At 42.1% G+C, this 15945-nt stretch overlaps 1 protein-coding gene across 1 annotated transcript in view; it reads right to left on the bottom strand.

The window, feature by feature from the left end:
• Positions 1–11352, bottom strand: part of ATP6V1E1 (ATPase H+ transporting V1 subunit E1) — a 41485-nt gene extending 30133 nt beyond the window's left edge. Inside the window, exons 1-2 of the mRNA XM_047741268.1 lie at positions 11146–11352; positions 3196–3261 (exon numbers count right to left, since the gene is read on the bottom strand). Coding sequence (XP_047597224.1) covers positions 3196–3261; positions 11146–11178 — 99 coding nt within the window. The 5' untranslated portion in view covers positions 11179–11352. The remainder of the gene's footprint in view (positions 1–3195; positions 3262–11145) is intronic.
• Positions 11353–15945: the final 4593 nt, after the last annotated feature.

The raw sequence follows: 15945 nt of genomic DNA, 5'->3' as shown, positions 1-15945 counted from the left end.
GAAAAGAAATGCCTAATAGGGGCACCTGGGTGGCTCAGTGGGTTAAGCCTCTGCCTTCAGCTCAGGTCATGATCTCAGGGTCCTGGGATCGAGCCCCACATCAGGCTCTCTGCTCAGCAGGGAGCCTGCTTCCTCCTCTCTCTCTGCCTGCCTCTCTGCCTGCTTGTGATCTCTCTGTCAACTAAATAAATAAAATCTTTAAAAAAAAAAAAAAAGAAATGCCTAACAGCTTTTTCTATACCTATTATGGGAAATAAAGATGATTGTGTTGTACTAGGTAAGACTTTTTTTTTTTTTTTTAAATTTACTTAGTGGCCAGAAAGAGTGAGAGAGAATGAGAGATAGCACAAGCAGGGGGAGTGGCAGACAGAGGGAGAAGACTCCCCGAGTAGGGAGCCTGATGCAGGGCTCGATTCCAGGACGCTGGGATCATGACCTGAGCCCAAAGCAGATGCTTAATCGACTAAGCCACTCAAGTATCCCAAGATAACATATTTCAAACAGTAATGCATTTATCAACTGAAATAGAATTTCTACATTTTCCCCAGAGGGAAACAGGGATCTGGTCATACAAGAAACCGAAGTGCTCCTACAACCACCAAACAAAATAAAACAATACTCTATCAGCTGTTATATAGTAGTGGTAGAGAAAATAGTCTTTTCTTCCTTAAGTGACACTTTTTTTTTTAGGATTTTCTTTTTAAAGAATCTTTATGCTGGAGCTCAGGAGCACTGTGAATGGGGGCATGCCGTGCCAGAGCTCTCAGAGTTCTTGGGGGCAAATGTTGATAGTACTGATGACTGTGCTCATTTCCACAACCCCAGCAGCCTCTGTCTGAGCTGCCAGAATGCCTGGGACCTGCTCCTGGGGGACCACCATGTGCCTGACGGCTCCTCTGGATGCAACACAAAGAGAGGAGCTTGAAAGCAATGTCACTCCTGCAGCACCTGCCAGGACAAAGGACCCTACTCCCACACCTCATGAGACACCAACCTCATTCTGTCCCACTTGGCACCGGCAGCACCACCTGCTTCCCAGGGCACCATCTTCAAGATAACCGTGGCTTGTCAGCACAGGTTTGTTTGTTTTTTTTTTTTAATTTACGTATATATTTTTAAGATTTTATTCACTTGAGAGAGTGAGCACACACAAGCAGGGGGAGAGGAAGAAGCAGGCTCCCCTCTGAGCAGGGAACCCGCCGATGTGGGGCTCGATTCCAGGACCCCGAGACCACAACCCGAGCCAAAAGCAGACACTCAGCCACCCAGGTGCCCCTCTCAGTGTAGGTTTTTAAAAATGACTTTTCTCTCTTTTCCTTGTCTTCTGAGGTCACTGAGGGAACTATGAAGTTCTTGCTTCCATACTCTCACCTGATGGCCTTTCTTTTTATTAAAAAACAAAACAAAACAAAACAAAAAAAAAACACTTAAGCTACAAAGGCTTTTGGATGCCATTAACAGATTATAACTCAGGTATCAGCCTAACTAGGAAGTGCTGAGCTAGGGATTTCTGCAAGTACCAGCTGTGTGATCCCAGGCCAGTCATTTAGCTTCACAGTTCTTTAGTTTGTTTTAAAAACAAAAGTATTGGGGCGCCTGGGTGGCTCAGTGGGTTAAGCCGCTGCCTTCGGCTCAGGTCATGATCCCAGGTCCTGGGTTCGAGCCCCACATCGGGCTTTCTGCTCAGCAGGGAGCCTGCTTCCTCCTCTCTCTCTGCCTGCCTCTCTGCCTACTTGTGATTTCTCTCTGTCAAATAAATAAAAAAAAATCTTAAAAAAAAAAAAATTTAAAAAAAAAAAAAAGTATTTGTCTACTGAAAGAGAGGAAGAAAGGAAGGAAGGAGAGGGAGGTTAGGGAGAGAGGAAATCTCTACACCCAACATGGGGGTCAAACTCCCAACCCTGAGAACAAAAGTTGCATACTTTTACCGACTGAGCCAGCCAGGCACCCCCTTAAATGATAAATTACTTAAACAGTTCAAAATTTCACAGAATTTTAGTCCTAGAGTACCAAACACACACAATTTTAAGGCTGTACTGATAAATAACAAATATAACTACAGTAGAATGAATAAAAAAGATAATAAAGGAGCGCCTAGGAGCACCTGGGTAGCTCAGTAATTAAGTGTTTGCCTTCGGCTCAGGTCATGATGCCAGGATCCTCAGATCGAGCCCCACATCAGGTTCCATGCTCTGCGGGAGGCCTGCTTTCCCTCTCCCACTCCCCCTGCTTATGGTCCCTCTCTCACAGTCTGTCAAATAAATGAAATCTTAAAAAAAAAAATAAAAATAAAAAAACAAAGGGGCGCCTGGGTGGCTCATAGTCCGTCTGCATTCAGCTGAGTCATGATCTCAGGGCCCTGGGATGGAGCCCCGCAGCAGGCTCCCTGCTTAGCAGGGAGTCTGCTTCTCCCTCCCCATCTGCCTCTCCCCTTGCTCACACTTGCTCTCACTCTCTCAAACAAAGAAATGTTGAAAGAAAAAAAGAAAGAAAGAAAGAGAGGAAGGAAGGAAGGAAGGGAGGGAGAAAGAAACAAAGTTGAGTTAAAAAAAAAAAAGATAATGAAAATAATGCATTAAACAATATGTTCTGGCCCATTATGATTATACCTAGGGAAAAGAACAACTTGATATACTGTGTATAAACAAAGTAAACTGGAAATATTTATAAAATTTCAAAATGCAGACCAAGTATCACCTTTGTAATGGACAGGGGCTTTCATTTTATACCTTATACACTTCCAAACTTTTTTTTTTTTGGCAACAAGCACAAATTAATTAAAAAGAAAAATAACAACATAAAAATACTATAACCTCCCCTAATCAACTATGATAATTAGCCACAGATGCTAAATGTCTGGATTCCACATTCCATGAGAAAATTTATCCATTACTTTCTACTCCCTACCATAAAATTTCAGGACACTTATTGGCAATCAGAATGTTTAGAAAGGAAAATTTATATATTTATTTAATTCATTTATTTTCTAAGTTTATTGAGCGATAGTACAAAGTTCCCAAAGAGGGAGGTGACCCAAGAAGGTTGCCCAGGAAAATTTATTTTTAACATTAAAGACACGACACATTCTTAGCAGTCCTATGCTATGTGTTGTTACATAATTTTACTAATTACCGCCTAGCAAAGCCACACTATGAAATTTTGAGAACTTCCTAAATCTAGAAAATGGAATCTCACCTTTGCATCAATTTCCTCTGCTTTCTCATTGGCTTCTTGTTCAATAAAAGCCATCATGTGCTTAATCTAGAAGGAAGAAGGAAAGGTTATTTTATTTCTAACTATAACAAAAAAATACATATATCTTTTCTGATTCATTTAACAATCAATTGCTTATTGAATGCATGTTATGTGCCAGGCATTCTGTACAAAGACAAATGAGATATATAAGATAATATCTTACAGTACGAATTCACTCTAGCAAATGGACCAGACACAATATTCAATATCATAGAACATTATCCTACTCTCGAGGAATGTGGAGTCTATGGGGGAGGGAGGACTGAATATATATCCTCCTTTACCTCATACTCCTTTCAGCCCGCATCTTCTTTTCCTCTTCTCCATCTATAATTAAACGAATCTATATTTACCTTTTAAACTTTAAGATTTTTAAGTTTTTATTTTTAAGTCATCTCTACACACAACATGGAGCTCAAACTCACAAGTCCAAGATCAAGAGTTGCACGCTCTACAGAGTCAGCCAGGTGCTCCACACTTTTCAACTTTCTTACCTCCTACTCTCACCATACTTCAATCTGACTTCTACCCCCTCCACTTCACTGGAATTACTCTCATAAAATGGCAATAATCTCCTAGCCCTTAAATCTTGGCCTTAATCAATCTTTCAGCATCTCTTGATATGCTGGTCAACCCTCCCTTCTTGAACAAGAACAATCTCTTCCCTTTGCTTCCAGGACTTCCTTGTCCTCCTTCCAGACCACCCTCTTCTTCCTCTGCCTCCTGGACTGCTCTTTTTTAGACAGCCTACTCACAGCAACCTAAATCCAACACACTCAGTAATGAACCGCTAAGGGCGCCTGGTGGCTCTGTTGTTAGGCGTCTGCCTTGGGCTCAGGTCAAGAGCACCACACTGGGCTCCATGCTCGGTGGGAAGCTTGTGTCTCCCTCTCCAACTCCCCCTGCTTGTGTTCTTTTTCTCACATTCTGTCAAATAAATAACATCTTTATAAAAAAATAAACAATGAACTGCTAATCACTTCCCCTCTGCCCACTTTGATTTCTAGCTTGAGGATTAGTACCAACATCTGACTTTGACCCTTCCTTGTACCTCAGTCCTCCCACCCAATCAACCACCAAGTGCTATCAATTCTCTCTCCTGAGAGTTCTTTAATTTGTCCACATTTCTCCACCTTCATAGCCACTATCCTAGTCTCCTAGTCTTTGCTACCACCATCTCTCAACTAAATTTTTTTTTTTAAGATTTTATTTACTTATTTGACAGAGAGAGATCACAAGTAGACGGAGAGGAAGGCAGAGAGAGAGAGAGAGAGAGAGGGAAGCAGGCTTCCCGCTGAGCAGAGAGCCCGACGCGGGACTCGATCCCAGGACCCTGAGATCATGACCTGAGCTGAAGGCAGCGGCTCAACCCACTGAGCCACCCAGGCGCCCCTCTCAACTAAATTATTACAACAGCTTCCAAATGTGTCTCCCTGCCCTCAGCCTTGTTTCCTTTCTAATCAACTCTACGTGACAACCAGAAAGATCCTTTAAAATGCCTGTTTCAGGGGCACTTGGGTGGCTCAGTTGGTTAAGCAACAACTGCCTTAGGCTCAGGTCATGATTCTGGAGTCCCAGAATCGAGTCCCACATCGGGCTCCCTGCTCAGCAGGGAGTCTGCTTCTCCCTCTGACCTCTCCCCTCTCATGGTCTCTTTCTTGCTCTCTCTGAAAATAAATAAATAAAATCTTTTTTTTTTTTTTTTTAAAGATTTTATTTATTTATTTGACAGAGAGAGATCACAAGTAGACAGAGAGGCAGGCAGAGAGAGAGAGGGAAGCAGGCTTCTTGCTGAGCAGAGAGCCCGATGCGGGACTCGATCCCAGGATCCTGAGATCATGACCTGAGCCGAAGGCAGCGGCTTAACCCACTGAGCCACCCAGGCGCCCAATAAATAAAATCTTTTAAAAAATAAAATAAAATGCCTGTTTCAGGGGTGCCTGTGTGGCTCAGTGGGTTAAGCCTCTGCCTTCGGCTCAGGTCATGATCTCGGGGTCCTGGGATTGAGCCGCATCGGGCTCTCTGCTTGGTAGGGAGCCTGCTTCCTCCTCTCTCTCTGCCTGCCTCTCCACTTGTGATCTCTCTCTCTGTCAAATAAATAAAATAAATAAAATCTTTAAAAAAAAAAATGCCTGTTTCAGGAATCTGGGGGTGCTCAGTCTGTTAAGCATCTGCCTTTGGCCCAGGTCATGATCCCAAAGTCCTGCGATGGGAGTCCTGCATTGGGCTTCCTTCTCAGCAGGGAATCTGTTTCCCCCTCTCCCTTGGCCCCTATCTGCTGCTCATGCATTCTCTCTCTCTCTCATATAAATAAAATCTTCAAAAAAATAAAAATAAGGGGCGCTTGGGTGGCTCAGTGGGTTAAGCCGCTGCCTTCAGCTCAGGTCATGATCTCAGGGTCCTGGGATGGAGTCCCGAATCGGGCTCTCTGCTCAGCAGGGAGCCTGCTTCCTCCTCTCTCTCTACCTGCCTCTCTGCCTGCTTGTGATCTCTCTCTGTCAAATAAATAAATATTAAAAAAAAAATAAAAATAAAAAAATAAAAATAAAAATGCCTGTTTCATCATGTATCACACACCCCCCCACTTTATGATAAAGCGCAAAGATTTTAGAAGGTACGTGATCTGGTCAATGCTCACCTTGCCAACATCATATGAAACATTATCTTCACCATTTGCCACTCTTCAGACTCTTGGTTCCTGTCTACTAAACTTATTTCAGTTTTTCTGTTCCTTGAGTTCACCACTCTCTTCCTCATTTCCAAGATTTCAAACATGCTGCTCCTTCCACTTAGAATACTCTTCTCCCTCCCTTCACCTGGCTAACTTCTTGGGATTCAGCTTGCTTAACTGTCACCTCCTTTGGAAAATCTCTTCTGAACTTCTCACCAATGTGCACCTAGGGTACCCTGCACTTCCTCTTCCTAAACTTTTTTTTTAAGATTTTATTTATTTTATTTGACTATAAGGCAAGGTAGTTGTTAAAAGGCTTCTCTGGCTACAATCAGAGAATAAAGTCCACTGAAGTCTTCTGGGGCCTAGGGACAGTGATCCAATTTGGACTCATAAATGAAGTGGTTTTTTTTTGTTTGTTTGTTTTTAGACCAGCAAATGAAGTATGACCTTTAGTGGAAGATGTAAAATACACCCATGTGAATATACAAATACTATAGCTAACCAAACTCTCTGGTTGTTTCATTTCATAAGGGCCCTATCTGAAAGAAATGACAAATTAAAAAAAAGGAAGATGATTTTTAAAAATACCAATAATCTCTAGGTTATTCATCACTGTTTTTTTTTTTTTAAAGATTTTATTTATCACAAGTAGGCAGAGAGGCAGGCAGAGAGAGAGAGGGAGAAGCAGGCTCCCCGCTGAGCAGAGAGCCCGATGCGGGGCTCGATCCCAGGACCCTGGGATCATGACCTGAGCCGAAGGCAGAGGCTTTAACCCACTGAGCCACCCAGGCGCCCCAAATAAAGTCTTTTTTTAAAAAATAAAATAAAAGCAGTGATGATTGGGGTGCCTGGGTGGCTCAGTGGGTTAAAGCCTCTGCCTTCGGCTCAGGTCATGATCCCAGGGTCCTGGGATCGAGCCCCGCATCGGGCTCTCTGCTCAGCGGGGAGCCTGCTTCTCCCTCTCTCTCTCTGCCTACTTGCCTACTACTGTCTGTCAAATAAATAAATAAATAAATCTTTAAAAAAAAAAACAAACTTTATTTGAGAGAAAAAGAGTGAACATGAAGGGGGAGGGGGCAGAGGGAAAGAGAGAATCTCAAGCTGATTCTGAGCTGAGCTTGGAGCCCTAAGCAGGACTCTATCTCACGACCCTGAGATGATGACTTGAGCCAAAATCAAAAGTCAGATGCTTAACTGACTGAACCACCCAGGAGTCCCTAATTCACTGTGTTTATTAATTCTTCCACTTAAGGTAAGCTTCATGAGTACTGAGATCTTACTTTTTTTTAAAGATTTTATTTATTTGACAGAGAGAGAACACAAGTAGGCACAGAGGCAGGCAGGGGAGGGGGGAGCAGGCTCCCTGCTGAGCAGAGAGCCCGATGTGGGGCTCGATCCCAGAACCCTGAGATCATGACCGGAGCCGAAGGCAGAGAGGCTTAACTTACTGAGCCACCCAGGCGCCCCTGAGATCTTATTTTTTACATCACCATAACACCAGAACATGGACCGACTGCCCCTAAAGGGGGTGTTCAAGAAACATTTGTGAATGAATGACAACCTGTTGGTATTTTAAGCCTCCTGAGATAGTCCAAGTACTTTCTAGAGTTTAACAATCTGGAAACAATTCCCACTTCTCCACATACTACAAAGATATCATAAATCTAATGTACACACAGGTGTACAAAAGTGAGTTAGGATGTTTTAAAATAATGTGAACATACTTAACACTACTGAACTGTACAGTTAAAAATGGTTAAGATGAGTAAGTTTTGTTATGTGTTTTATACATTTTTCTTTAAAAGGGCATTGATAGGGGTACCTGGGTGGCTCAATCAGTTAAGTGTCAGCCTTTGGTTCAGGTGGGATCAACCCTGCATGGGGGGGGGGCGGTTTCCTGCTCAGCGGGGTGTCTGCTTCTCCCTCTTCCACTCCCCTTCCTTGTGCTCTCTATCAAATGAATAAAAATCTTAAATAAAATAAAAAGGGCATTGATGGGGCACTTTGGTGGCTCAGTTGGTTAAGTGTCTGCCTTCCGCTCAGGTCATAATCCCAAGGTCTTGGGAGGAGCCTCGTGTCTGCTCAGCAGGGAGTCTACTTCTCCCTCCCCCTCTGCCCCCACCCCAACTTGTGCTCTCTCACATGCATATACTCTCTAATAAATATTTTTAAAAATAAAAAAACATTAATAATAAAACCTCGTGGCATCAAAGTCTTAAAAAAAAAACAGGATGGTTTGAAAGAGATTTCTTTTTTGTCAAAATTCTTAGCAACTACCCTATGCTTGAGGACCCAAAATAATTATGATAATCAAAATCTATTTCATAGGTAATACAATACTTATGAAATCTCAGGCCTTGAAATATTTGGGGTACCTAATCCAGAGGCATCTTGTATAGAAAATCACTGTGACCTTGCTAAAAGGATTAGCATCCCCCCCCCAATTGAGTGTGTGTGTTCATGGTAAGGAACGGTATCTCCAGGAGTACCTGGGTGGCTCAGTTGGTTAAGCAACTGCCTTCAGCTCAGGTCATGATCCTAGAGTCCGGAGATCAAGTCCCCCATCAGCCTCCCAGCTCCATGGGGAGTCTGGTTCTCCCTCTGACCTTCTCCCCTCTCATGTGCGCGCGCACACTCTTTCTCTCTAATAAATAAATTTTTAAAAAGAAGTATCTTTGGAACATTAAAAAAAAAAAAAAAAAAAAGGAATGGTATCTCCACAAGTTCAGTGTGAAGCCTTACTGAACTCAGTTTGGAATTTTAAAAGTAAATACAGTAACCAAAACAGGTGTTTATAAATGCTACAAGGCACACTGGGCCTGTACAGGTGAACACTGATTCAAACCTGCATTATCTGCCTTTATCACTCATGCTGGACCCTCTACTACTGGATTTGACTAGATCAGCACAGCCTAAAGCAAAACAGTCATTTTAACCCAGGTCAGAGAAGCCTGTTTACAGCCAACATGATCATATTCCGTCTTCAAGAGTTCCAATAAGAAAAATAGTTAACTCTTCAGGACATTTAACTCCAACCCTAAGGCAGAAAAATCTGGCCTTTAAAAGATACTTTTCGGGGCGCCTGGGTGGCTCAGTGGGTTAAGCCGCTGCCTTCGGCTCAGGTCATGATCTCGGAGTCCTGGGATCGAGCCCCGCATCCGGCTCTCTGCTCAGCAGGGAGTCTGCTTCCTCCTCTCTCTCTGCCTGCCTCTCTGCCTGCTTGTGATCTCTCTGTCAAATAAATAAAATCTTAAAAAATAAATAAATAAATAAAAGATACTTTTCATCTTCCTGCTAACCCTACTGGATTTTAAGTTTTTTGAAATCAGATTCCTTCAAATACTGGCTAAAGTAAATAACCATACTCCCCAGACAAAAAGGCAAATATAAATATTTTAATACAATGGGAAGAAGTCAAGGAATCCACAATTTATAAGCACTTATGCGCTTGTACCTTGTCTATTCACTGCTGAGTATACAGGGAACAAAAACACACTGCCCTTTCAGAGCTTATGTGTAGTGTAGATGGGCAGAGACCACAGATTCCTTCATCTTTCAAATTTTATAGAAAGAAAAATGGTTTTGGTTTAGATTCCAAGGAAATACACCACTTTATATTTTTCCTGGGGAAGCCCTATTCTTCAATATATTGTAACAAACGGGTAAGAGGGATGATGAAGGAACAAGCGGAAAAAGAGAATCAGCATTTTAACTGTGACTCTACTAGAAGATGTGGAGAACACTGTACTTTTTCCACTGCACCAAGTTTTTCCTATAGTAAAAATCAGAAGCAGCGGTGATAAACATAAAATCCCCATTGTTTTGTAAGACTACTGTAAGATTTCTTAATCTTCTCCATAGATGCTATTTTTGTCACACGATTTCCCCTCTGTGATTATTAGCACAAGACCACCGATGAACAAACACTCCACTTTTCTTATGCACATCAGATTAAGAATAAAATGCCAACTCATTTTTTTTTCTTTTTTAATTTTTTTAAAGATTTTATTTATTTGACACAGAGAGAGATCACAAGTAGGCAGAGAGGCAGGCAGAGAGAGAGGGGAAAGCAGGCTCCCTGCTGAGCAGAGAGCCCAATGCGATGGGGGGCTCCATCCCAGGACCCTGAGATCATGACCTGAGCCAAAAGCAGAGGTTTAACCCACTCAGCCACCCAGGCACCCCGCCAACTCATTTTCTAGGAAATAGAAATATCCAGGGAAAAAAACATTCCATTGCTCATTTAAGAAGATTCATAAGCCAGGGAGCTAGCTTTAGTCAGAAAATTTTCCTAGTACTTCAAAAAGAAATAGACTTAGTTCTCTAAACTACGTAAAGATTCCTTCTCTGAAAAATCTATTGGCAATATAACTACTAAATTCAAGGACCCTAGTTTCAGAGTATCTGTGGCAGGGCAAATGGAAACCACTTTTTCCCATGTTTGTTACAGGCCTATCAATGCCAATATATTATCCTGGGAGTCTTTTGAGTTCTAACTTTATTAATGACTACAGCTTGAAGGTATGGCACATTAAACAAAAAACAAAGAAACAAAAACCCCAAAGCTCCCCAGGACTGATACACTTGCAAAAATGATGTAGGTCTACGCTTTCCGTATTTTTTTCCATTAACCTTGACTTTCTTTATGCCAAACACTGGCGCTGCGGTTCATAAATGTACGAAAGATATTCTGATTATTAATAAACATTAACGTACACACTAGTGAGAGACCAACCATTACAATTTCTTCCAAAATGAAGATTAACAATGAATTCAATGAATGACCTCAAAACAACATTGAAAGCAACTCTCTCCCGTCAGCATTCTCTATCGTACTGTAAACCCTTCCCTCAAGGTTAAAAAAAACAGGTGAAAACAAGGTTCCCAATCCTTGCACTCGTTTTGCATCTCAACCCTATTTTCAATTCTCAGCTCTAACAGCCACAGCTAGTACCCTGAGAAAATAGGGAAGGCCGAGGTGCGAACCAAAAAGCCAGCACATTCATGGCAGCGGCGCACAAAACCCCAGTGAAGACAGAGGAGCTGTGGGTCAAATCCCTCTCCTGCAGAGAGCCCACTAAGCCCCCGAGACTTGGGGGACCCTCCTCGGGTATCTGGGCCGCCCTAGGCCGGCGTCCTCCCTGAGCCGCCAGGTTCCAGTTCGCCACCCCCGGACCCGCGCTACGAGTTCGCCAGACCCAACCGCAAGTCCTCACCTGCTTTTGCACGTCAGCATCGCTGAGGGCCATAACGAAAGCTGGGCTAGGCCGGAGGCCCCACTGGCTCTAGCTTACACTGGAAGGGGGCAGCGGAACGAAAAGGAAGAAAGAAAATGCAGTGGGGCTATCGACTTCCTTCGCTTTATAACTCCTACTTCCGGTTCCTGTCAGGTGACCGCGCAGCCAGCCATGTGACCTTTCTCAGCCAGTGGGAAGAGAACGAGTCCGGGGAAGTCTCGGCCTGGACCCGCCCCGTGTCCGGGCGCCGGCTCTGGCGGCCTGTTCCCAGCACAGTTCCAATCCGTTTCACAGCTGGCTCGTGATTTCTGAGTTGTTTTCCTCAGCGATGTATTCCTCAGTAGGAGTGAAGGTTCGGGAATTCAAGCGTCTGAAATTAGCCGAATTCTGTGTATTTTTCTAGCCTTAGAGCCCTTGCATATTTTTAAAAATTTAATTATTTACTTCCAATCAATTTTTTTTTTTTTTGCTTTCCTGGCCTTAATGAAAACAAATTCACCAATATTTTATTTATTAAGAGATTTTATTTTTAGAACAGTTACAGATTTACAGAAAAATTAAGCAGATAGAGCAGAGAGTTTTCATGTATCTTTCTCCCCGGCACACACAGATTCCCGTATCATTAATATATTCGTATGGCACATTTGTTAAAATTAATTAAATAATATTGATAATTAAATAAATAATATTGACTTAAGTCCATAATTAGTCAAGTTTCCTTAGTTTTAACCTAATGCTCATTTTCTTTTCCAGGATCCCATCTAGGATACTGCGTTTTATTTAATTGTCATGTCCCCTAAATTTCCTGGGTGTGACAGTTACTCAACCTTTCCTTTTTAAAAAAATTAATTAGTTAATTAATTTGTCAGAGCGCCCACAAGCAGGGAGAGCAGCAGAGCAGAGCAGGCAGCAGGCACAGGGAGAAGCAGGCTCCCCGCTGAGCAAGGAGCCCCAAGCCAGACTGGATCCCAGGACTCTGGGATCATGACCTGAGCTGAAGACAGACGCTTAATGGACTGAGCGACCCAGGCGTCAGGGTACATGTATTTTTATTGCCAACTTTTTATTTTGAAGAAATTTCAAATATAATGAGCTGTAAGAATAGTGCAATAAACTGCATTCACCTAGATTCACCAATTGTTAACATTTTGCTATTTGGCTGTATCACTTTTCATTAATCAAATACAGGAAATTAAACAAGATTATAATCAGATTTTGCCATATGCCCTACTGATAACATTTGTAGAAATTTTTTTCTCATCCTGAACCCAGTACAGGGTCACCTGTTGTAGTAATTGTCATGTCTTTTCTATAGTCTTTTCCCCCCCCCAAGATTTATTTGTTTGAGAGAGGGAGAGAGAGAGAGAGCTTGAGCAGTGGGGAGAAGCAGAGGGAGAGAGAGTCTTAAACAGACTCCTCATTGAGTGCAAAACTCCGGCGCTCAATCCCACAACCGGGAGATCATGACCTGAGCCAAAACCAAAAGTCTGATGCTTAATCAGCTGTGCCATCCAGATGCCCCTTTTAGTCTCCTTTAATACGGGATGGTTCCTCAGACTTTGTCTTTCCTGAGAGTGACATTTTTTTTAAGATTTTATTTATTTATTTGATAGAGAAAGAGAGATCACAAGTAGGCAGAGAGTCAGGCAGAGAGAGGGGGAAGCAGGCTCCCCGCTGAGCCCCGCCTGATTCGGGGCTTGATCCCAGGACCCTGAGATCATGACCAGAGCTGAAGACAGATGCCCAACCAACTGAGCCACCCAGGTGCCCCTTGATCACTATTCTTATCGACTGAACTAAACAAGTTGATAGGCTTATTTCTCTCATCTTGTTAGTTTCTGCATTGATAACTTCATTTTTTGCCGTTCCAGAAGACAGAGTTCCAGGATGCCTCCTTCTAGCATCCCTAGGTCACTCATTTGGATTATAATTCTTCCTCCCATTTATTTTTACAGTGTTCTGCAAATAACTGGGGGAGTAGGAGCAGCAATCTAATGCCACATGTCTAATCATTGTGAAATTAATGTCTGGAAGAGACATAGCACTGTCCAGATCAATGTGCTTTTGGTTTCTGGAAAACAGTGTGCTGATTTTTATGATTTATTTATTATTACTTTGAGAGAATAAAAAATATAGAAAAGTACAAAGAATAATTTAAATATTCATGTACCATGTACTACCACCCAGAATTAACAATTAACATTTGCAACATTTGCTTTAAGACTTCATTTTTTTAAAAATATTTACTGGGGCGCCTGGGTGGCTCAGTGGGTTGGGCCGCTGCCTTCGGCTCGGGTCGTGATCTCGGGGTCCTGAGATCGAGCCCCGCGTTGGGCTCTCTGCGCGGGGAGCCTGCTTCCTCCTCTCTCTCTGACTGCCTCTCTGCCTGCTTGTGATCTCTCTCTGTCGAATAGATAAATAAAATCTTTAAAAAATAATAAAATAAATAAAAAATATTTACTTATTTTGACAGGCAGAGATCACAAGCAGGCAGAGAGACAGGCAGACAGAAAGGGGGAAGCAGGTTCCCTGCTGAACAGAGAGCCCAATGCGGGGCTTGATCCCAGGACCCTGAGATCATGACCCGAGCAGAAAGCAGAGGCTTTAACCCACTGAGCCACCCAAGCACCCCTTAAGACTTCATTTCTAAAGCAAAATAAATGGTGTTACAGATATAATTAACATTACTTTTTGTGCAGCTGTCCCCTCCCCTATGTTAATGCTCTTTACAACTGGTTTCTGCAGTTATTTTGCTGATTCACCAAGGAATGGGCCAGGTCCTGTCTGATAAGAATATGATAAACTTCATAGAGACAGTCTCTGGAGAGAAAAACTTATTATAAGTACAATAAAAGATTAACTAGTTAGTAGTTTTCCAAATCCAATTTCCTCCTATATTATTTTAGGTCTTGTGAAGAAGCTTTATTAAAACAGTTTTTCAGATAAATTCCAAAAATCCCACTCCTAGATGCGCCTATTTACTTATGGCTTCACAAAATCACTGTCCTAGATTCCTGTCAGGTTAGTCACAAAGAGATGTTTTCTGTGTAGATTGCTTCACCTGCTCCCAAGCTGACACTTCAGTCTGTGGCTTCAGAAATTGAATCAGCAGAATAAACTAAGGCTTGAACTTCTTTGCCTGAAGAGGGTAAGGTGGGGTGCGGTGGGGGGTGGATTGTGGTTGGGGGTGGGATGTTGCAGCTGGGGGTGGGGGTTCCTTGGGTGGCTCAGTCAGTTAAACAATCTTAGGGTCGGGGGTTCAAGGCCCTCGGGCTTTATTTTACTAAAAATAAATTTTAAAAAATGTAAATCATCTGTGTCTTTGAATGCTGAAGAATTGGGTGGGTTGTTTTTGTTTTTGTTTAAGATTTTAAGTAATTTCTATACCAAATGTGGGGCTCCAACTCACAATGCTGAGTCCAAGATTCACACGCTCTACTGACTGAGCCAACCAGGCGCCACTTGAAGAATTAATCTCAAGAAGAAAAACAAATGAGACCAGAAAATAGTGAAACTCTGACTTAGGTGCTTGCACTTCCTACCCTTTTACAACCAATTTTCCACACAACAGAAAGAGTGGTTTAAAACCCAGCTGGCATCTAGCCAGAGGCTAGATAATTTATAATCCTCAAATGGCTTCCGTCTGCTTTTGAACACTTCACACCTCACATGGTTTGTGTGAGTGCTGCCCGATCTGTCCTTAGCTTACTTGTCTGACCTCATTACTCTTCTTCCCTTTGCTCACCACCCTATAGCTTTACTTTTCAGTTCCTGGAAAACACCAAGCTCTTTGCCTGAATTCTTTTCAAACACCATCACTTAGCTTTTCATTCTTTAAGGTCTCAACTTAAAATATCACCTCCTTAGAGAGTGCTTTTCTTTTCTTTTTCTTTTTTCCTTTTTACAGGTTTTATTTATTTATTTGACAGACAGAGATCACAAGTAGGCAGAGAGGCAGGCAGAGAGAGAAGAGGAAGCAGGCTCCCTGCCTAGCCCCGATGCGGGACTCAATCCCAGGACCCCAGGATCATGACCTGAGCTGAAGGCAGAGGCTTTAACCCACTGAGCCACCCAGGCGCCCTGCGAGTGCTTTTGATAAGCAATCTTTCGCCTTCCTTTCTCTCCCAGCCCCTTGTTAACCTTAGGACATGCCATAATGTTTAATTATTTGGTTTTTTTTTTCTCTTTTTTTTTGGTTTTTGCCTGGTTTTCCAATGAAAATGTTGGTTTCACAACAGAGACCGTGTCTGACCTACTTACCACTTTCTTTTGCTGGCATCTAGCACATTGCCTGGTACATAGTAGGGCTTCAGTAACTAACTGATGAAGGAGAATGAATTAAATGACTTGTGTCTAGAGTTTAGATTTTATTTATAATTTTTTTTGGCTTTAGATTTTATAATCACATCAGGCTTCACGCTAGGATTCTGTATAATTTAGAGGATCTGTCAAAAAAAAAAAAGTCCCCAAACCCATAAACTGCTGTGTGGTTAAAGTAAAATAATTTCTGTAAAAGGATTATATTATTTTACACCATTTGCTGAAAAGACTATTCCTTTCCCCATTAAATTGTCTTGACACGTCTGTCAAAAATCAATTGTCCATTCTGGACTTCCTATTCTGCTCCATTGACCTCTGTTTTATCCTTATAGTATGCATTCAAAAAATAAAATACAAAAGGAAATATTAAAACTGAAAACAATTTGAAAGAAATTAACTTAATCACATACCTGATTGGTTAACATAACCACAGAGAATTTTTTTATGTAACTTTTAAAA

This window comes from Lutra lutra, chromosome 8 (genome assembly GCF_902655055.1).
Source record: "Lutra lutra chromosome 8, mLutLut1.2, whole genome shotgun sequence".
Classification (NCBI taxonomy): domain Eukaryota; kingdom Metazoa; phylum Chordata; class Mammalia; order Carnivora; family Mustelidae; genus Lutra; species Lutra lutra.
This window is presented reverse-complemented; position numbering and strand designations above follow the sequence as displayed.